Source organism: Grammomys surdaster, unplaced genomic scaffold (genome assembly GCF_004785775.1).
Source record: "Grammomys surdaster isolate TR1022 unplaced genomic scaffold, NIH_TR_1.0 362, whole genome shotgun sequence".
Taxonomy (NCBI): domain Eukaryota; kingdom Metazoa; phylum Chordata; class Mammalia; order Rodentia; family Muridae; genus Grammomys; species Grammomys surdaster.
The window spans coordinates 1060632-1084194 of NW_021604781.1; the positions used below are offsets into that span (position 1 = coordinate 1060632).

At 39.8% G+C, this 23563-nt stretch overlaps 1 protein-coding gene across 5 annotated transcripts in view; it reads left to right on the forward strand.

Annotated features, from left to right (window-relative positions):
- Positions 1-23563, forward strand: part of Pan3 (poly(A) specific ribonuclease subunit PAN3) — a 120161-nt gene that overhangs the window by 51829 nt on the left and 44769 nt on the right. For all 5 annotated transcript variants that reach the window (XM_028779838.1, XM_028779839.1, XM_028779842.1 and 2 more), the window contains one exon: positions 5834-5981. In XM_028779838.1, the coding sequence (XP_028635671.1) occupies positions 5834-5981 (148 nt within the window). The remainder of the gene's footprint in view (positions 1-5833; positions 5982-23563) is intronic.

The following is a 23563-nucleotide window of genomic DNA, read 5'->3' on the forward strand; positions in this document are numbered from 1 at the left end:
GATGGCTTTAAACCCAACCCTATTTTTAATGGTAGTAAATCTACATTGTCAGCATATTACAGTAATGGACAGTGTTTCAGATAGGATATTGAAAGCTGTAATGATGCCATAAGAAGCCTGCTTTAGAGAGACTAGGAATGTTAGCACTGTTTATAGAGTGCCTGCTGTGCAAGCATGAGGACCTGAGATTGTATTCTCAAGCACCTCCATAAAAATAATGGACTTGCCTGCAGCGGCACTGGGGCTAGTGGGATAGCTGGGGTTGCTGGCTGGCCAGCCTAGCCAAAAAACAATGAGTTCCAGGTTCAGTGAGAGAATTTTATTTCAGACTAGTAGAGGAAGAGTCCATACATCTCTTCTGGGCTGCATGTGGCTGTGTCCACCCTGTACCCTCTCCCCCCAGGTGCTTACGAATACATCACACACATTCAGCATAGACATACAAACAAAAAGAGACCTACATTAGACATATGTTAGAAGATTGAGTATCCTGCTCAAAAGAAATCTAGGACATTTATACATTATGTGGTACAAGATAGACTTTGGAGCATAAAATAACAGGGCTAAAGGTTATAATACCAAGAGGTGCAGTGCAGTGTACCGTTTAGCTGTTAAGAGGATGAAGATGTCATTCTTGTTGATTTAGCTAATAACAGATGACAAAGGCTGATAGAATTGCAAGGAGAAACAGATAACGATATGGATATTAAGGCTGTTTTCTCGTTTTATAAGAAGGCGGTGGGAGACAAGGGAGTTAAACAACTCTTAAAAACCAAGTTGACCTAATTAGTACTTACAGAACATTCTGCCTGACGACAGTTAAGTACATGTATATATGTACATGTAATATGGTTTGACCATAGTGGAATTAGAAATCAGTGACATACTTTTAATTAATTAGGGGTCAGAGAAGAAATAAAAAGAAATTGGACAATGTTTCAAACTGAATAGACATACATCAAAAGATACAGGATGCTACTAAGCTGGTAATAATTGGGGAGTTTACTAAAGCAAATGTCTCTGTTAGGAAAGATGAGTTTTTACAATAAATGATTGTAGCTTCAGCCTTAAAACTAGGAACAAAATGGTAAGTCACACCCAAAGAAAGGAAACTCAGAGCAGAAATGAATAGGAAAAAGAAAATTGGGGGGAGGAGCAGGGTTGGAAAGATGCCTCAGTGATTAAGAGCACTTACTGCTTTTGTAAAGTGCTAAGGTACAAGTACCAGTACCCATGTAGGGCAGCCCACAGCCACCTGTAATTCTGACTCTAGAATCTGATGTTCTGGCCTCTGCTGGTACTCATTCTGATGTCACATTCTCCACCTACTCACACACAGTTAAAAACAAAAGACAAATGTGGATGTGTGAGGCATACTGCTTTTTTTACATTGAGATATAGACACACACACACACACACACACACACACACACGGGGCGGGGGGAATTTAACGAGATGAAATGGATGATACCTGAATGACAGACACAAAATTATTTAGATTTATTAAAGAATTAGGTTTAGTATGTAAGATAGATTCTCACTATATACTCATGCCTGGCCTGAAACTAGCTCTGTAGAGCAGTTGACTTCAGGCTAATAGTGTTCATGCCACCATACCTACCTAGAAATGGACTTTGTAATTATCCCCCCCCCCTCCAGGCCTACCCCATTTGGTTATTTTGTTTTGTTTGTTTGTCTGTTTGTTTGAGACAGTGTTTCTCTCTGTAGCCCTGGCTATCCTAGAACTCACTGAACATCAGGGTGGCTCCAACTCAGAGATCCACTCCAGCAGCCACTGTCTCCCAAGTGCTGGGATTAAAGGTGTGAACCACTACCACCTGGTTGTGATTACTTTAATACAAAAAGGGTTAGCTGTTTTTACTTATAGATTTGCCCGTAATACATAAAAGAAGAAACTTCATATATTCTAAATAGACCTAAGTAGTATATCTTTAAAAAAAGAATGAAATCTTTTTTAAAATGTTATTATAAAATTTATTCTATGATGATTTCATCATGAATACAACCCTCTAATCTCTTTTCAACTCCTGAGCCCCTCTCCAAGACAGTTACATCTCAGTGTCCTTTATTTTTTTTTAATAATTCACTGAGTCCAGTTTTTTGCTGCCCATATACAAATGGGTGTTGGGCAATTCATTGAAGCCCATTTCTAAAGAAAAGTAGACTTGTCCTCTTCCAGCAGCCATCGGCTCTCCATAGGTCCTCAGCCAGAGGTGGGGGCTTGTGAACCCCTTCTGTTGGAATGTTGAATGACTTGGTCTTGTAGGTCACCACAGCTACGGTGAGGTCCTGAGTGAGTCTTGAGTTGGTTCTGTCTTGTCTAGAAGACACTGTTTCTCCCCAGTCTTCTTCATCCCCTGCTCTTGACCCCAGATGAGGAGGAGATGGTGTGAAGTAGACTTCTCGCTTATGGCTGAGCGCCCCACCACCACTGTTTTGCTGCACTTGGTCCAGTTCTGAGTTTATGTGTTAATTACATTACATGTACTACAAAGAGATGTAGGACTGAGTGCATCACTAATCTGCAGCTAGAGATACTCATTTACAGAGTAGTTTGATACTGTATCAAGATAATAAGGTCACCTCTGGGGACTATAAGCCCCAGATAGACCTACAGTACCTAGCATGGATCTTCTCCTGGGGGAGTGGGCCATATAGCCAATTAGAAAGCAATTATTCCACAACATTCATGCTACTCTGCTGATGTACTCATGCACATATCTTTCCAGGCTAGTAGTTGTTATAACATGCAGGATCCTTTGTGGGGTAAAACTTCGGATGATGTTTCTTCCCCAGCAGCCTACATGCTACCTTCTAGGTCAGTACTAGCTTGACCTGTGACCAAAATGTGTGCTGTCTTCAGCAATAGGGACTTAACTTCTGGTGAGCGGTCAAGGGGCAGAGAGTGTGTGTGTGTGTGTGTGTGTGTGTGTGTGTGTGTGTGTGTGTGAGAGAGAGAGAGAGAGAGAGAGAGAGAGAGAGAGAGAGAGAGGAGAATGCATCTCTAAAAGTCTGTAAAATAGGCTTCCACATCTATTTTCCCCACCTATTTAGTGTTAGTTATTGCTTCCTCACCTTCGTGTCTCCTGTCTTCTCATCCCTCTCCCCTCACACCTTTTCTGCTTTATAGCACCCATATTCTTATTATCCCATCTCCTTTAAAATCTTTCTACTCTCCTCATACTCCCAATGGCCCCTTCCTAGTTTCCTGGTTTCCAAGTTAAGCACTGATCTCATGTTAGGACCCACTTATGGGCAAGAGCTTGCAGCCTTTATCTTTCTGATTTGGGGTTACCTCAGACAGTATAATTAATTCTTTGAAATTCCATCCATTTACTTTCAGATTTCCTGATTTTTTTTTTCCTTTACTAAAGCTATGCAGTTCTATTGTGTCTAAGTGCCACATTTTCACTATCCTGAATGTATCCTTTTATTATATTGACTGACTTCCTGAGCTTTGTCATGAGACTCGTATGAATTAGTGATAAAGGACATGATACTTTTCTGCCCTGTCTAACATGATGTCAGTAGCTCCCATGTGCTTATTCCTATATTCTTTCAAGTTTGTTTATTTCTGAGCTCAAATGCTCACAGTTAAACTCACAAGCCACCTACTTAAGAGGAGAAACAGGAAAGATTTTAGGATCTTTTCACCTGTTTAACAGTGAGTGGGCTTTTGGTTTCGGTGGTTGATGGTTGCAGTTTAGTATGTTAACTTTAAGTTACATTAATTTTAATAACTTCTGTTGTAATGAGTTTGGGGCCCTTTGATAGATGATTGACTATTGTAAGCACAATGAACCCTCTCCATTTTGTTTTTTATAGAGATCCTTAAAAATAGACTGGGGGATAGCTTGGTTGGTGAAGTCCTTGCTATGTAAGCACAGGATCCTCAGCTCCCACGTAATGGCCAGGGGTAATGACAGGCTTTTGTAATCCCATTACAAGGGTTCTAGAATAATAGGATTCCTGAGGCTTACTGGCCCGCCCATTCAGCTTGTGTCAGTGAATCCTAGGTCCAGTGAGAAGCCATTTTAAAAATAAGGTGTGACTGACAGAGTCAAACAGCAGATATTGACTTCTGATGCCACATGGGCGCATTCACTCTCATAAGAACAACAAACACAAACACCTCCTTCTTCCAACATATACAGAAAATACAGGGTTTAGAAAGAAGTAAAAATGGATTTAAATTGGAGAAACTCAACTTTGAAACCTGGTAGTCTATTTCAATCAGTATAATTACAGCATAATAGAGAAGGTGGTTTTTATTTTTTAGGAATATACTAAATATATGATTTTCCCTATCTAATTTTGTTGTCTCTCCAACAATTTGTAATCTTGAAGTTGCCATTTTTCCTAGGCATTTGTACTTTTTTCCCTCTCACTTTGGTTTTTCGAGACAGGATGTTTCTTTGTATAGCCTTGGCTATCTTGTAATTCTCTCTGTAGAGCAGGGTAGTCTCAAACTCAAGATTTACCTTCCTCTGCCTCCTGAGTGCTGGGATTAAAGGCATGCATCATTATGTCTGGTGCATTTTGGACTCTTACATAAGATGTCAGGTAGCTTTTCTTTTGCTCCTCCTTTTTAAACTAGATTTAGGATTGACTGATGCAGACTGGGGCTGCCATGCTTGATGCCTCTTAGTTATCATTTGCCTCCTGTGACTTGGAGGCTCTGCACCACCAACTCTCACTGGCTTGCTTTCTGTTCAAGAAGTTTGGTCCATCCTCTTCATGAATACGCCACTATTTTTGGAAACTTCAGTATTTGGAGATTTTTCTCTCCTTAATACCTTCGTGTGATTAAAAAGGGAATTTTCTGGAAAACATATTTTGGACTAGGTCCGGCTATTCCTTTCAGAATTTCAGTTCTTAGCCATGGCATGGGAAGTACTTCACTGGGTACTTCATGATGGTCACAGTAAGCTAACTTAAGGTTAGCTCAAGTTAAGTTAGGTGAAGTGAAGTTTAGTTACCAGTAACATTATTTTAATGTTTGTAATTTGTTTAGCCTGTGGCTTATTCCCTTTCTGATTTAGTACTTTGAACTCTTAGATTATTCATATCAAATAAGGAAGTTGTGGTAGGCTTTAAAATAATTAGTTCATCTTTTTATTTTCTATCTTGTGAGAATTCCAAGCGGACAGAAACAGGCTTTATGAACTTAATACGTAGTGTCATAATTTTTAGTAGTCCTTAAAGCCAAAAGTGACTATGTAAGCAGTTGTATGGGAGTGCACTGAAAGGATTGCCCATGCGTAATCTCTGTGGCAAGTGCTGTGGAGGCACTGTGAAGCCACATGGCAGGGCCTTTACATTTGTCATTGTGTTTTTCTTGTCCCTTGCTTCTTAGGTTTGCCTTAAGTGTTTTCTTGACTTTGCATAATATCATATTGGGGAAATGTTTGTTCCTACAGTAAAGGAAGTGATTAATTTAGAAAGAAAGGCACTTTTGATCCTTATCCTGGGAAGTGGTTTAAAGTTAGAAGTTTGAAAGTTGTTGCTCAGTTTTGAAGTAGCCTCAACCTCCAGTTCTCAAAAATGTATATATAAGGATGAACTTAGAAATGATGCATGCACATTTTACGTTTTATGGAGGTTTAAATTCTTTACACACAAATTTTTACCTCAGATTTGATTATTAGATTTCTAAGAAAGTTAATTATACTAAATATTGAAACTAAAAGGCTTAAACTCTTTGTGTAAAAGTTTTTAGTGAGTAAAATACTGAAGAGTAATACCTAGTAGGGTCAAATGTCTTTTTGGGGGCCAAAAGTGTGTTAACTTCCTATATTTGATTTTCAAATAGACACCAAATCCTACTGCAAGCGAGTTTATACCTAAAGGAGGATCAACCTCCAGGCTGAGTAACGTGTCCCAGTCAAATATGTCTGCCTTCTCTCAAGTTTTCTCTCACCCATCCATGGGAAGTCCTGCTGCTGCTGGATTAGCACCAGGTAAGTTGAGTAACTTTCTAGTGAGTTTCAGGTATCAGATCTGTAAGCATTGTGGGATTTTTGTTTGTTTGGTTGGTTGGTTTTGGTTTTTTATTTTATTAGAACTGAAATTGTATACTTGAATGATTCATTTTGCAATAAAGAGCATCTGTCTTAGTCTCTCAGCATGGAGTAACTCAGAGCTGGAATAGCAAGCTTGTGTTGCCAGGGTTGTTATTAGCTCCGCGCCCCCTTTCTTACTTTTCCCACGCTTGCCCACTTCCTTGCCACCGCTCCTTCCATTTGGTTCCTTCCCATGGCTTCTCCTGTGGGACTTTGCAGTTCAGTTAGCAAACATTCTCTGCCCTGGAATGTGGTGTCAGAACTGAATGTCTGGTAGTGTAAAAGTGTATATACACCTCCCCATGAGGTGGGTCCACATCCTTTACAAAAGCATAATCTATAATATCAGTCAGGTATTCATCAAGAAATTCTTAAAAGTGGTTTCTGTGCTTCTGTGTAGCTTCATAAATTACCATTATGTTTTGATAAAGAATCAACAGTAATGAGCCAGTCATAGAACATTTTCTTAGTTAATGCCTTGTATCAGAAATAAATACTGTATGTGCGTAGTCGATGAGACTACTTGAGGGTTGCCCTTGTAAGGAATTCAGGCTCCACATGTGCTAGGGCTGTGGGTGCAGTACCAGTTTTAAATTAGGAGGTGAGATTATTACAAGGAATTTAAAATTTGAAAGCATTTGGCTTATAAAAGGTCCCCAACCACTTCATGCTATTGAAGCTTTCTAGTAACTTGTAGGCACAGTTTTAGAGGTTCCATAGTGAGTAGCGTTGGTGCAGCTGTGGCCAGTCTACAGCCCCTCGCAAAGTCTCACAGTTATTTAAAGCATTATGGGTATTTTTTCCTTTAATAACCCAAATAGCAGTTCTCAAGCACAAACTTTGTAGATGACATCTAATTGCAGTTAGTTACAAAAGGTTAGACCAGAGCCTCTAGGGTGAGTTAATTTTAACTTACTGTCCTGCATAATTACGTTGGACTAGTCACTCTTCTTCCTATTAATGACATAACCATTTTCTCTGGGGCTATTGGTCATAGGTCAGGGTATCATAACCAATATAAATTCTTGGACTTTAGCAGCCATTGTGTTAGGAGTGCTTGTTGGGATGATAGTCGTCTGAGCTAGATACTTCCCAGAAGTGCTGAGATGGCAAAGCACATTTAGTAACACTTTGCCTTCTCCTACCACCTTGTTAATAACTTAATTCTTGAGATGAGAAAAGAAAAACTGAGTGTGCTTTTCTTTCAGAACATCATTTTAAAAACCCTTCAATTCTATTATTTTTCCCCCACAAATATATTTTTAAGGCTCGGGAAAGTGTTTATTAGGTTGTAATCCAATATCTGACGTCTTCGTTGTTGTGTCCACACTGAACCTATGAGCATGAGCTGGAATTTTAGTGTCCTGGGTTGTGGTTTACAAATGTAAGGAATGAGGATTAGCTTGGGCTTTCAGAATCCCTACAGTTATTCATAGTTTTTATTTGTAAGTAGACATTTTCCTCTGGTCACAGGTTTTTATTATGAGAGGTTCATAGCCTTTCAAAAATTAAGACTCACTAGTTAACACCTTTCTCAGAATTGACTTTTCAAGCACAGTCTAATAAGAATACTTTTATATAGCTGGTCTAGAGAGTGGTCTCTTAGCAAAGCCTTTCCTAATCTGGTTTTTAGGAAGTTTTGAAGGTGCTAAGTTTATAAAAAGATAGTTTAATGCTTTCATGCCACGAAAATAATTTATTTTAAGCATGAAAACTATTTGCTGACTTTTAAAAGTCACACTTTTTCCTAATGCTGTTTTGATTTTATAATAGACTTAATAAACTAAGAATTAGCATACTTGAATTAGCTATTAACAAATTGACATAACCACAGCATGTTTAAAAGTGATGAGAGTAATAGAAGCAGCATACATTTCTGGGTAGTGTTCTTCATTCTCATGTGGTGTGTGACATGTGCACATGCGACTCAGGGACTGAACACCTTGCTCTGCTTAATGAAAGAATTCTTGAGTTTGACAAGATGGCTATTAATGTATAAATAAGAAAAAGAGTGATGAGCATTTTCCAAACATCCATTCCTTCAGGCTTTTGGATTGATTAGTCAGTATATCATATGGTAAATTTTATATGCTTAATGTAAGAAAAAGAATAATTACTGTGGTAAGCATTATAAATGATACTCATTTATTACCAATTTTATTTTAGGTTTTTTGCATGCATGTTTTTACATGAGTGGGGCTCAAACCCAAAGGCTTATATGTGCTAGGCAAGTATGCTGTCACTAAGCCGTATACTTAACTCCACCACGATTCTCATGAACTGAAGGAAACGAGGTATTCAGTGTTCTGAGAAAGTGTCAATCAATGTTCATCGCATAGTCTCAGAAGTACTGGTGCCAGATGAGTGGAACTGCTAATACTGCTGTTATTACTCTGCTCTTGGGGAGAGTGTAGGAGAGAGAGAAGTGAAGAGGAAGAGATGGGGACATGAACTGATTCATCGTTCTTGCTCATTAATGCTGAGAAAATTCTAAATGTGGACATTACAGACCTTAATGCCTTTTAAGGGTTTGGGTCAGAAGATCCCGTCTGTGCTAAAAAAAATAAAGTTGTATAGTTGATTAGGTCTGTGTGTTCTGTCAGAGCCAAGGAAGGGAAGAGATTTAATTCATCTAAATTGTAGAACATTTGACTTCTTTTGCAATCTGACACAGGCATCTGAGTAGACGGAAGCAAGTTTTCATAGTGCTTGTCTACAGCAGCCATTTCTGACAAGTTGTGAAATCTCTGCTTACATTGCTTGGAGTGTATGGACTGCATTGGTGGTTAACCGAGGCAGCTCAGCTCACATGTCAACGGGAGGAATGAGAGCAGAAATGGTTGGTTGTGTTGAACTGTGCTGTACTTGGCTATCACTCATCAACTGCTACTACTACCTGATCCGTTGTCAGATGCTCTTAAAGTGTTTTCCACACAGTTTTAATTACTTTCCTTACATTAGTTTGTGTATGTATGTGTGTATATATATCCATAAAACTGATCTGTTATTTAAAAGGTAAGAGGGAGGGTAAACCAGGAAAAATAATTAAATTGACAAAATGTATAGGTTAAAATCTCTGAGTTAGAGCATGAAAGTTCAGAGGCCACAACCTTAATTGTCTTGTATCCGTTAAGAATGTACTATTGCCAAGTCATAGATTGATAAGTTCTAAACGTGATCATGTTGAGCAGGAGAGAACTCTAAACACATTTCCTTGTAATTGTTTTTCAAGGCTACCCTAAAATGGATTCTATTAAATTCTTAAGTAATTCTACCACAAATTTATTTTTAAATTTTAGTCTGAATTAATTTCTCTGAATTGTTTTTATATTTCTATTAATAGAGATTTTTTTTTGTTTATTTGTTTTTGTTGGTTTTTTTTTTTTTTTTTTTTGAGACAGGGTTTCTCTGTGTAGCTCTGGCTGTCCTGGAACTCACTCTGTAGACCAGGCTGCCCTCGAACTCAGAAATCCGCCTGCCTCTTCCTCCCAAGTGCTGGGATCAAAGGCGTGCACCACCACCGCCCGGCTATAGAGATCATTCTTGATTAAAGTACTATAGTTATTTTAGATATTAATCTAGATTTCCAAAGAATATTACAAGTTTCAGATCCCTATGAAAGGACCAGGTTATTTATTTTATTTCTAATCTACCCATTTAAGTATTTGCAATGCTTAATGAAGCTTACTAAAAAAAAAAAAAAGCCCTGATTTTTTTTTTAATTGGGAAATAATTTCTTAGCTGGTACTCATTTCTTGAATACAGTGAATTTTAATATTCAATAAGCATTTTTGAAGAACATTTAAGAATTAATGTTTAGTTTATATAGTTGAATAAGTCAAACAAATGAATCTCAAGAAAGGTTTGACAGCATCAGAACTAGAAGTCTGTGGTGAGGTACTGATCATTCCTATAAGCAGCTTTAAAGGATTTGTTAAGTATTATTTTAAAGTTGCATGTGTCCATCTTTTTGTAACTGCTTTGTTTTTCAGGTATGTTCAGCATAATTTTCCAAATCTTTTAAGGTTCTCTAGTTTGAGTATTATTTTATTTAATTAGAAACAAATTTTAAAAGTTAACAATTATTTTACTGTTAAGATCAAGGCCTTCAGAGTTTCTGAGCAGAGGAACATTTTGCTGTCCTCTAATGTTGAGCTGGTCCAAAAGGGGGCTGCTGCATGAATGCAGGTACAGACACAGGCTGGTATCCCGGGGAAGGTTGCTGGCAGAGGAACTCTAGACCATACCCAGGTTGGGGATGCCATCTGGTTGTATTCCTGTCCTACTTGGGAATTTCAGGAAACTGAGGCAAGACGTTTTTGGCGCAGAGGGGGATGAGGCTGCTGCAGCTGGCTTGGAGTCATGTCAGGTAAGGCTTAACTAGCTACTAGTAGATAACATTCTACTGGCTGGGGAAGTCCCTGGTTAATTTGCCTGTTAGACTTAAGAGTTTCAGTTGTGGTTTTCCAGTGTGCATTGCATTATATTAAATCTCATGTCTCTGAGCTGAGGGGAGGGCCTGGATGGGAAGGGGTAGGTTTCCTTCAATGATAATTGGCAACTTCAGTGACGTACATCTATAGCAAAGCTTCTGTAGTAACAATAAGATTGTATTACTGAGAATGAATATGACTTGACACATTTGAAACCTGGACAGTTCTACCAAAGTAGCCCTATGGCCTTCCATATACTACTTTGTTTCTGTATGAAGACAGTTTAAAATCTGAAATGGTATTGTTCAGTGACATTCAAGGTGTAGAAAACAATTATAGAAATAAAGACTATGAAGAGAAATAGCAAAAACAGGAGAGTGATTCTTCCATTAGATTAGAAAAGGATTTTAATGCCCTGTGATCTTCCATGCTATACTTGTGTGGAAATAAAAAATCCTACCCAGTCTACCTTTGTTTTATAGGTGGACATTAAGGGAGTTCTGTCTTGGCAAGAACCTGCTGCATTAGTGTACTCTACTGGTTCTGACTGAACTGAGAGGCAGAGAGAACATATGTTAACAAAAGCCTAGGTCATTTGTGAGTCTTAGGTGTGTCTGAGTGTCGAGAGATAAGAGTCATTCCTTCTCCTTGCTTCAAATCAAATAGGTTTACAGCTCCAGGCGTCATCATTTCTTGTCACTTTCAGCTTATTGTGTAGCTACCCAGTGGAGAGAGGACGCAGAGCACAGTTGCTGCTGTGATTGCTTGTGTAGTTAGAGGCAGGCCTCACTCTGCACGAGTCATCTGAATGGTTGTAGCTCTTTCTGTTGTTCAGTTATAATTTCAATCTTAGCTTGATTATTAGAGTTATTTTTGTTACTCCTTTTGTCTTTTAGATGTGCATATAGTTGTCTTAGAGGATAGGGTACATGTAAAGGGTCTTAGTGAAAGAATTACAGACTTAGCCCTTTCTTGTTGCTACTATACATGAACATTCAGTGAAGAATCCTAACAACACCTCTGATGTGGGCTAAATGGTTACGCTGAGCATTTACTTCTAGATTATTTGGTCATGAATCTTGTACACACTGACATTACTAAAATGAGATTACCCCCTGGACGAACCGTGCCCCCCCCCAAATTTTATAAATAACTTTCACTAGTAGTGGTCACTTGTTGTGGGTGGGGCAGTATGCCCATGTGCTGTTGAAACAACTATGTAGATCAGTAGGATGGAGATGATCCTTCAAGTAACTGCTCTGTCATCTTGCTTCACAGTGTGTGCAGTAGTGTGGGTTAAGCTGCAGAGACACATCCCCAGATACAGAGACTACATAGAACAGAAGTGCATTTCTTGGTTATAAAATAGTTGAGGGCAGGCTTTCAAATCTCTTTTCAACATCTCTCTAGTCAGCCAGAAGCTGCGTGAGTAGACCATGAGTGGGAACCCTGGGGCTTTTTCCTGTGGCCTCTCTCCAGTCAGGATCTACACTACTTAAGTAGTTGTGCTACACTTCTGTCTCTTTAGATGCAAAGTATTAACAATTAAAAACTTTGGAGTAGTCGTCCACGGAACCAGGTTGATGCTGCCATCAAGAAGGCAGTTGAAGTTCATTACCATCAGCTGAAAATTGCAGAGGATCCAGAAGTGACTCCGCAGGAGACTGACACAGCTGTCAGCTCCCCTGCCTCCCCCTATGGTCGACCCCTAGACTTCCACGCCCTCCAGAAGGGTACCTGGTATGCCTGGCTTTGCCCTCATTTCTCTCGCTAGAGAGCTTGGCCTCTTGATCACCACAACAAAAATTGGCTTTTTCCTAAACCAAGGCCACCCTTGATATGGCCGCTAACATTGGGGAGCCTTCCTTTATGACAATATTACACCCCAAACTGACAAATGGTTGGTAACTTGAACATATACAAGAGACTAGGATGGCTGTGAGTTAGCCCAATGACGGGATTATTGTAGGTCCACTTCCCAGGGGCCCACCCAATGCAGCCGAAAAGGAGTGCGTGGTGCTGGGAGTGGATGCAGCCTACATGGCCTAAGACAGGGCTCTCACCCTCCTTTCACCCACATCAGAGTCCCTTGACGTTGCCCATCGTCGACAGCCTAAAGCCTTCGACCATCGATGTGACTTGTCTCACATCAGTGTTTTGGGGTTGTGAACTTGTCTAAGACCCCCCATAATTAGACATCCAAATTCAAAACTCACATAGTTGGGATTGAACATAAGACGCCTTCTCTAACTAAACAGAGAAGGGGGAGATGCCAGAAGCCAGGACCCTCGCCCTTACCCTTACCCCCTACCTTTCCCCACCTGCATAATGTCCTCTGAAGCTTGGCAGCTGCAAGATCCTGCTTAGCAACTGCAGATAGACTCAAAACAGAGTACCATGTCTTCTTAAGAATAGCAGGGAGACCATAACTCAAGCAGTGTACCATATCTTCTGAAGAACTGCAGGTAGATCATAATTCAAGGCAGTGTACCATATAGACCATGACATGTTTCAAGGCACAGGCCAAGAAGATTTTGTACTTTTCCACCACCTGGACCCTCTTACCCCCTCCCCTTGTAAAACATGCTATAAAAAAGCATTTCATGTTCAAAAAAAAAAAGAAATTAAAAAAATATATATAAAAAAAAAACTTTGGAGTATTATTTATGTATTTTGAATCTGTATTTTAATTTTGTAACATACTTCTCTACCCCCCTTTTTTTTTTGCTAATAAAAGGCTATCAAAGCAGCTACAGTAACTGATCTAGCCCTAAGTGAACTGAGAAGGGGGAAAAAAAGGGTTTGTTTGTTTGGTTTTTTTTGCTTCCAAAAATTAATGTAGTATCCAGCCTTTCATGTGCTCATTTTAACACTAAATCTTTTTATTTTTATACACACACTAGCACACAAAGTAATAGGGTAAGTTTGTCACTTCTTGTGGGACTGTAATTTGGCCACGCCCCCAAAACCCAGAGACCTAACATAGAGCCCTCGCTAGGTCACGGGGCTAAGCCCCGCCCTCTTCCAATATAAAAATGAACACCTTCCAACATGCTTCGGGAGAGCGTTTTATCATCTAAACCCACTGTCGCCGTGACAATAAGTCTGGACGTGTTCAACTCCACATGTCTCGTGAAATCTTGGATTCATTATGTAAGCCAAAACCCACGCGGAAGGGCGGGAGTGGGAGAAAGTTAGCGAGCCGCCGGACACTTTCTCCTGAGAGTCGAGGTTTCCAGAGCGCCTCAGCACGCTGTCGCGCTCTCGCTGGATGTTCTCCGCCCGCTTTTGTTCGAGCCCCAGCATCTCATCTGGCGCGCAGCGTCTCAGCTCTCGGGACTCTGTAGCCGCCTGTATCAGAGAGTGCGGTGCGGCCACCGAGGTCATGGCTCCCGAAACCGCCCTGACATCTGCGCGCAGGCGCTCGACCCGGGCTTGAGATCTGTCCTACAACTTCTCTTGCCTTTTCTGTCCTTTTCCCCAAGTCACTCACTCTCTCTCTATACTTGAAAACTCTAGGTTCAGCTTGTGAGAGAAAACACTGGCATGCCCATGTTGCTGAGGCTGGTTTATCACACTTACGTCATGCTGTACCCATCTTTGCTGTATAGTCTAGTTTTAGGAGTTCTGCTGAAGCAAGCACCCCACTCTGTTCTGATGTTCTGTTGAGGTAATCTAAATGCTGTGGTTTAAGAGATCACTACCAGTCAAAAGCCACAGAAGAACCTGTCATCTCCGGTCTTTGGGCAAGTTTGGAGACACCCAGGTCACTTTTCTGTTTTCTTCAAACATTAGAGGCAAAAGAAAGGTAAAGATCATATGGGACAGTGAGCAAGGTGGGTGAGTTACACAAACTCTTAGGGCTTTAATTTCTATGTCTTATACACAATCGATATTATAAGGGTGAAGGTTAAATTAATTACAGCTCGTCTGGAAATTCTGCTGTTTATAGAGGCAGGGTTGAAGTAGGTCAAAGGGAAGATGAGTCTATGGAGAGGTAGAAATGAAAGTAATCATGGATGGTAGTCTCCACCCTAAATCACTGAAAAGTACATGCCTGATAAAACTGCAGTCAGTCTATGCTATGAGTGGACAATATAAAACTTTAGTTGGTCAGTATGAGAGGAAGCTTTAGGTGTCATAATCATTTTATGAATTCATACATGGATGTTTCTAATGTCCATGTATCTTGTCTGTCATTGATGCAGTTTAACCAAAGGGAAGTATGATTAATATAAACCAGCTTTAAAAGTTCTCTAGTTATTAACAGGAAAACCAGACATAGGTTGAATTTGCACTTATTTTGGCCACAATCCCATATCTTCTAAGAAAGGATTTTGTTTGTGTTTGGTTTTGACAGTTTAGGAAAAGTTAATAAAGGTCTGAGAAAGTGTGTAGAAACAAATACCACTTTTTGGGGGGGGAGTATTTGTTTGGTGTTGTTTCATTTTGTTCGTTCGTTCGTTTGTTGAGACAGGGTTTCTCTGTAGTCTTGGCTGTTCTGGACCTTGCTTTGTTACCAGGCTGGCCACAAATTCACAGAGACCCACCTGCCTATGCCTTCCAGAAATACCACTTTTTTATATGATATCATGAAGATTAGTAAATAGTTATACCTGATTAATATGGAACATCTTACAGTTTTTCTTTGTATTTGCTCCCAATGGTGAAAGACACCCTTGCCTCTTCTCCCCCAAGGCACAGCGATCTTGATATGTACCTCTCAGTCTTACAATAGTCCTCCTGCCGCCTCCTCCCAAGTGCTGGCATTGTAGGCATATGTCATTACATCTGTCATCTGTTTGTTTATTATGTATACAGTGTTCTGCCTGCATGTATGCCTACACACCAGAGGAGGGCATCAGATCTCATTACAGATGGTTGTGAGCCACCATGTGGTTGCTGGGAATTGAACTCAGGGCTTCTGGAAGAACACCCAATGCTCTTAAAGTACTGACCCATCTCTCCAGCCCCCAACAAAGTTTGTCTTTATGGTCTCATTTCATAGTTTTTAGTTCTTGATTTACTGATTAATTGAAAGCTGCTTATTTGACTATTAAAGGTTTTCAAAATAAGAATATAATCAGATACCACAATCCCTGGAAAGTCTGGATCCAGCACTGTTCTGTTGTGAATCAAGATTTTGTGTGGCTTAACAATAGAAAATTATTTACATTTTGTAAAAAGTTATTTCTGGTCTGGCAAGATGGCTCAGTAGGTAAAGGGGCTTGGTACCAAACCCGACAACCTTAATTTGATACCTGGTGCTTACTTGGTGGAAGGAGAAAACAGCCACCCACAAGTATCCTCTGAACTCTGCTTGTGCACCCATGGTATACCCACACCCTTATTGCAGGCCTTTTCTTAAATTAACAGTGTTAAAATAAATCTTAAATTGAATTAAAGTACTATTCATCCACTAAGTTACATCCTCACTCCCAACTTGTTATTTAACAGTTGGTTTTGCACTGAGTTTGGTGATTCATGCTTTTGTAAGTCTAGCTCCTGGGAGGCTAACTCAGGAGGATTACCAGTTCCAGGATAGCTAACTAAACAGCAAGGCCATCTCTCTAGATAAAAGTTATTCATTTTAATCTCTTCTAAAGTGTTCAAATTTTGGAGATTTTTCTCAAGTATATTGTTTCCTGTGATACCTTCATTCTTGGGATTGTGTTTTTTTTTCTTCTATAAATGAGAAGTATTCTGTGATTTATGTATTTTCTTATGTTGTAGATTTTGTGTCTCTATATCTGTTTCTTGAGAGCCACCTCAGGATGTTATAAAATCAGAGTAAAGGTGATGCTGGTTTTTGATGGTCTTCGAAGCACACATCTTCTTTCTGATAGCTACCTAATCTCTCCATTGTGAGAGCTCTTGAGTTTTCTGTCTTTATTTCTATGAAAAGAATACATTTGAAATACAAAAACATTTGTGTTTGGGCCGGAGTTCGGACTCAGTGGATAAAGTTAACATCTGAGTTAGGATTCTTAGCACTCATTAAACCCTGGGTATGATTACAAGCTCCTGTAATCCTAGCACTGGGAGACAAAGACAGGACGATCCTCTGGCTTGCAGCCCAGTTTGTCTATCCATTTGGTGAGTTCAGTGAGAACCCTGTCATAATAGACACAGTAGTGAACAATTGAGGAAAACGCCCGGTGCTCACCTCTCTGCATGGGTACACACAGCTCATACACATATGCATAGATCTCCCTCACCACACAGAGGAGACTGCTTTGTGTTGTGAAGAATGATTTAGTCAACACAAACTTAGATTTCATGACATTAAATTAAGTATTATTAAAAGAAATATCAGCACATCCCCAATATTTTAAATGTTGAAAATTTGGGGAAGTTGAAGTTAGCTCAAGTGCAAGTGTTTTTTGCTTCTCATATATAACTACTAAAAATGATTCTGAATTCATGAGTAATATAATATATCAGAGGGCAACTTTGTGTACAAGCTTTTAAGCAGATGTTTAGACTTGATCTTGGTGTACAATTGTTGTACATACTGAAGTTAGTTGGGGAGCATGTCTCCCTCCAAAAGAGGGAAGGGTTTGTTTTATATGCAGTTATGTAGAGAATTCTTTCATCTCCACTTTAATAATTTAAACTAGTATTTAGTAAGAGGGCATTACTGCTTTGAACTAATAGTGCTAGAAAGGCCTAATTGAAATCTATGAAAATTAACATGGCTCTAATCTTTGAGCAGTTTACCAAGGAGCAGCACACCATCATTTTCCCCTTTTGTTCAATATAAAGGCTGTCTCTGTCTGTCTCTCCCTTTCTCTCCTTTCCTCTCCCCCCCCTCTGATGTAAATTTCTTTCTGGGCATGGTGGTACAAGGTTGTAATCCCAGCCTTCAGAAGGTATTGGAGTAAATCTCTAATCCCAATAGGCTCATGTAAAACACACAACTCAGCACAATATTTATAAACTGTATGCCTAGATTGTGCAGATTTACCACTATACTACTCTATTCCCCTTCCTCATGTGGCTTCTCTGGGCCATGTAGTTTTGTTCCATTTTCTTTCCACCTCCACTTCCTCCATCTTCTTCCCCTCTCTCCCCCCCACTCTCTAAAACCTCCAGCCCCACCTTTCCCAATCTTTCCCACCTTCCCACTGCCCAATCACATTTGACTAGTTAAAATGGGGAGAACATTCACATAAATCACCTGAGTACATGATCTACTCTTCATCGGGGCAGTCCCTCTTGAGGAAGCAGAATTAACACCAAAAGTTAAACAGCACCAGAACAACTCACAAGAAGCCTGGGGTAGGTTTCTGATTTCCAGGCCACCTTCTAGTAGTAGTGAGTAAAACACTGTTTATAACAACAAACATACGAATAAACAAAAACTAGTGCATTCTTGACTGACATCCATTCTAATCTTAAGAATTTAATTTCTCACTCAGTACCTTAGCACGTTATTTGTTTTCTGCTCATCTCAACATGGCTGTTATAGAAAGGGTTTTGGGCAGTTCGGCAGCCAGTCCTGAAGAGGAACCAAGGCCTCAGAACATAGTGTGCTTGGCAGTCAGAATCTTTTTTTTTTTTGGTTTTGGTTTTAATTTTTCAAGGCAGGGTTTCTCTGTGTAGTTCTGGCTGTCCTGGAACTCACTCTGTAGACCAGGCTGGCCTTGAACTCAGAAATCCGCCTGCCTCTGCCTCCTAAGTGCTGGGATTAAAGGCGTGCACCACCACCGCCCGGCCCCTATGTACTTTTTGTTCCTTGTTATAATTGTCTTTAGTATATTTTTAGTACACGGTTTGGGTGTGATTATTATGAGGTTCTTTTTTGTATAATTAATGTTATAAAAATTAAAGGTAGCAAAGCTATTAAGTGGTTCATATTTCCAGTCTCAGTTTCTCCTTTAAGTAGTTTATCAATGTGAAAATCTCTCCTTACTGTGAAGGGTATGTTCTAACTTGTCTGAGTTACATACAGCCTTTTCTCATCTGCCCTTTAAACAGTTGGCAGCACTCTTAGAGAATTGCTTGAGCAAGAAATTTGAAGTTTCTTTTTTGCCTTTTTCATCTCGTATCTGTAGTAATCTTGTCTGCCTTCATGCTATATATTGCCACACAGTTTACTCGTGTGTACTTCCGTTATACCACCCTAGCAGCAAACCATCATGCCTCCTCCTGTGTACTGTTTCAGCACCTGGACTGGTTTGCCTTTGCAGTTGGCTTTTCATATACTTACCAAAATGACAGTCAAGTGTGGCTTCCCAGTAGTCATTAAAGGCTGTATTCTTCCAGCATCCTTTGCAGTCTGTTTTCTGGTTGTCCCTCACTTCACCCAGCCACTCTTGTCTGCTGCACTCAGTTTGGCTGTACATACCTTCTACAGTTCCTTGGTGTAGAGTCTCTGCAGAGTTCTCCTGCGCTTTGGTTCAATATTGGATATACTGTCTTGTTCGTTTCCTTCTTAGAACTGTTTAAACTTTTATTTTTCTTTATGATTCATTTCATTTAAATTTGAATTAGGACTCTTTTGGGGAGGATCTTTTTATACTATCGGAACATATAACTTTCCTTGTAACAGGATCTTTACTGAATATTTTTCAAACTAAAACTCTTGAAAATTTATAGCAGTTCCCAGGATATTCAATTTCTGATCTGTTAGTCAAATGTGTTTATAAAAATATTAAATTATAAATTCCAGAACTAATTGACAAGTCTTGAATTCTCTTCCATTCTGAATGGTGAGATGAAATATCTCTGCATCTTGCTGTGTCCCATCAGGTCCCCTCTGTATATACTATCTGTGCATTTTTCACGTAGAAGATATCTATCAGTGTGAATATTGAAATGTGTTCACCTGATCCCTAAACTTACTCATGACCCAGACCACAATGTGTGACATGTGCCAATGAGAAACTGTGAGAGTTCTCAATTTAAGAAGCAGACTGTGGGATTGATAAAGATGTAGAGTGGGAATGACCACGCCCGTGAAGCTATGCAGGAGGAAGAAGCTCAGGATCACGTTGCTGTCTCACTAAGCTGTGTGAGGGCCAGCCACAGTGTACAGCATGAGCTTTATGAAGAGGGTGGAGATGTGAAACTGAGAGCTTCAGTGCTGCCCCTAGTTGCCAGTAGCCACTAGTAATGTCCAGAACGTAGCCACTGAGGACCACTTCCTTCTCTAACAGAGTCTCCTTATGTCTACATCATATAGGTTCCACTAGAGGCTGCACTCTGCTCTTAAAGACTGTATATTCAAACAGGTAAACCTCCCTCTGCTCTGGACGTTGCTTATCATTGTTCTGCCTCTGGCAAGATGCCTCCATGGCTAACTTGGGGGCCAATCTGGTGACCTGAGTTTGACCCCGGAAAGTAAACCCTTGACTATTTAAGTTGTCCTCTAACCTCCACAGTTACATGCACATAAGCACTGAATGTCTATTTTTAAGGAATCTTGGGAAAATTCTTGTTTATTGAGTTTGTTGACTACTTTCATTGATAAAGGTTAAATGCCTTTTCTCTCAACACCATTTCTGTTACTCTAGTTCTCACTTCCTTGCTTTTGTGATGTTGTGACTCACTCGTCAGACTTCTATAGTTTGTATCTACTTGTCTTATGTGTATTTCATCCTTTAAAGTTCAGTGCTTCTGGGGACTTTTTGTCATTGTAATCCATTACTGTAGTCACACATATACCATTAGTAAACATTACATCTTGTTCAATGTCTGTCCTTCCTTGGAAGTTCCAGGGAGCTTTCAAGAGCAGGGGTAACAGTCACCTGTGATGACTGCGTTCAAGCACAGGATTCCCTCTCCCATCCAAGACCTAACTCTGAAACCTCAAATTGGTGACATTCACTTTTATGTGTATTTTTAAGATTTTCGTAACTCCTGACCATAATTCCTTTAATTATTGACCCATTAATTCTAGAGAGGGAAAGTTCAAGATGTCAGAAGCTTGAAGAAAGTTGAATTTTACTGATTTATAAGTATGTGCAGGTAATAAAGTTTCATGGAAAAGAAAATACTTGAGATAAATTTTAGAGGATGGGTACTGTTTGTTTCAGAGTGTGTGTGTGTGTGTTGTTTTTTCAAGACAGAGTTTCTCTGTGTAGCCTTGACTGTCTTGGAACTTGCTCTGTAGACCAGGCTGGCCTCGACCTCAGAGATTTGCCTTCCTCCCAAATGCTGAGATTAAAGGTTGCTTTAATCCCACCACCACTGATCAAATTTAAATTTGATCTTTTAAATACAGTTGAATTGTGCATTGTGGCACATGACTTTAAATCTAGCACTTGGGAGACAGAGGTAGACGGCGCTCTGAGTTGGAGGACAGCCAGGGCTACATAGAGAAACCCTGTCTCAAAACCAGCCAACCAAACAAACACAACAAAAGAACCCACATAGTTGAGAACTTAGGAACTTTTTTTTTTTTTTGTTTAACCTAAATTTAAAATGTTTTACCTATCAGTGAGCTTTCAAACAAACAAACAAACAAAATCTGTAGTCTGATTTACATCAAGACTTGTTCTTTTTTTTTCTTTTTCTTTTTTTTCTTTTTTTCTGAGACAGGGTTTCTCTATGTAGCCCTAGCTGTCCTGGAGCTCATTCTGTAGACTAGGCTGGCCTTGAACTCAGAAATCTGCCTGCCTCTGCCTCCCAAGTGCTGGGATTAAAGGCGTGCACCACCACTGCCCAGCAGGACTCGTTAAAAACATTCTCATTTAGGCATGGTCCTGAGCTATAGGCTAGGCTTGGAGTAGGATTCTCTGTTTGCAATAGCCATTATCCTTAAGTGCTGATCATGAAGAGTTCCAATTCTTAGGAATACCCAAGGCAAAGTCAGTCTGCCTGTTGTCTGTTTTTCTTCATCTTTCCCTTTCCCTTTCCCTTCCCCTTCCCCTTCCCCTTCCCCTTCGCCTTCGCCTTCCCCTCCCCCTAACTGGCTAATATTTAGTTCATATGGATGGTTCTTTTTGACAATACCAATGGCTTTTCTTTTTGATTTATCTTTCAAGTTGTTATTTTAAAACAGGCTGTGTGATATGGAAAGCAAAAAGTACATGATCACCCCTCTTTTATATCTTTAACAATTTTGCCTTTAATTCCTCAAAGTTGGGCACACTGTATATGAAACCCCCAAAGTTTCAAAACTGTGAGAACTGGCAGGAGAGAGGGAGTTAAGAAGGGACCCTGGAGTACCTGCAGCAGGAGATGGCCACAAAGCCACTTGGACCTCTGCCCCTTGGGAACCTGGGAAGCAAAATTGCACTTAGAGCTCAGAAGGGTTTTCAAGCAGCGCTCTCTTCAAGTCTGTAAATAGCCTCAGGATCTGAAATTAGACAGAATTGGCATTTACAGGGTCAGATATATTACACTAATAACCACAGTTACTTAGAAGGATGAAGCTAAGGTTATTTTGTTGAATAGTGGCTTGAGATGGTGGGTGAGAGATAACATTTGCTCTGGAACTCCTCAGTCTCCCTTTCTATGTTGACATATGGTTGACACATGAACATCATAGGTCTATGGATGAGTTGTGTGTGCTTTGATTCTGAGTCTTTGTACCTTTAGATAAAGGTTACTGCAGAGTATTACCTTACAGTTTCAACAATGTGGATGGAAAGTACATGGTTGACAAGAGTAAGCCTTGAAGCATTTGTGGTCTGCATGAAAATACCCCAGCTCAGAACAAGTTATACTGTTATATTGGTTATGACAATAACCAATAAGTTATAAGTTATATTGGTGTCAGTATTTTAAAATACAAATGCAAACTAATTTTGGCCTGCATTTATGTTTTGTTGATGTAATAGCGGGAAAATATCTCAAAACTTTAAATTGAGCACTGGGAGAGAGTCCTGAAGCACTTACAGAAGCCTGTAAGTACTAAATAGTATTTGAAAACTACTGGCAAAGAATGCTTGTTTCCCTGATAGGAGGGGAATTACCATACCCTGTTAGGGCACTGAGAGGTCTTAGCACTTCACAGGAGAGCTTCCTCATTTGAATCACAGAATACAGGAGTGACAAGTCATTTCCCAAGGATCGTACATAACAGATACCATTTATTGGCTCAAAGGACTCTTAGCTTGTTAGACATCTCCATATACATCACCAGTTGGGAAAATGATGACTCAATGAAATACTGAAAAAGAAATTGGCTCAAATGCCGAGTACCTGTGTTTAAATGACTACAGCTTTCAGGATACAGTCACCAACATATCTTCTGCCACAAATCAGACGTCTAAGGCAGCACTGAGATTATGACATGGAAATGAGGACTGTACTTTTGATTAAGGTATGTTTACATACTTGATTACTTATTAACAGTGATGAAGTTTTTAAAAGTGAAAAATTATGGCCTGTAGAGATAACTAAGCAGTTACAATTGCTGTTTTCCCAAAGGACATGAGTTCTAATCCTACCACTCAAGTGCTGGCTCACAACTGCTTCTAATCCCTGTTCCAGGGATTCTTTCTGTAAGCCTCTTCTGGCCTCTGAGGGCACTAAGCACACACATGGTACACAGACATACATGTAGGCAATACCCCCCACCACCACACAAAATAATAAATGAAAAGCTGTGTTGGTCAATTTTATGATTCTCTCTGGTCATTTCAGTGTTTTGGAATCAGTTTGAGCTGCTGGGTTTCTTTACATTTTTGGCTTTTTTTTTTCCCTTTTCCCATGACTCCCTTACTCATAGTACCATAGTATTGCAATAAACACTACTAACTATTGGAATGGAAAGGCTGCCTTGCATTGTGGAGCTGTATTCTGAAGCTCAAGGACTTTGCTTGTAGACCTTTTCTCCTTTCTGTTTTAGACATGCCAAGGAAGGCAGGTCACAGTGTCAGAATTGAAGAAGGGTGCCTGTTAACTTACAGCTTGAGTGAGAGCAGTAAACTGCAGAATAGAGCCTTGCACTTAAGAAGGAACACCCCTGAAGCAAAGCTACTCTGGGTGTGCCCGCTGCTGCGGAATGGAGAGGTTAATGTTCTCTACTGTAATATTCTAAAGCAGCCTTTTAAAGATAACCAAACAAGATGGAGCCTTTGTAGTATGTGCCAT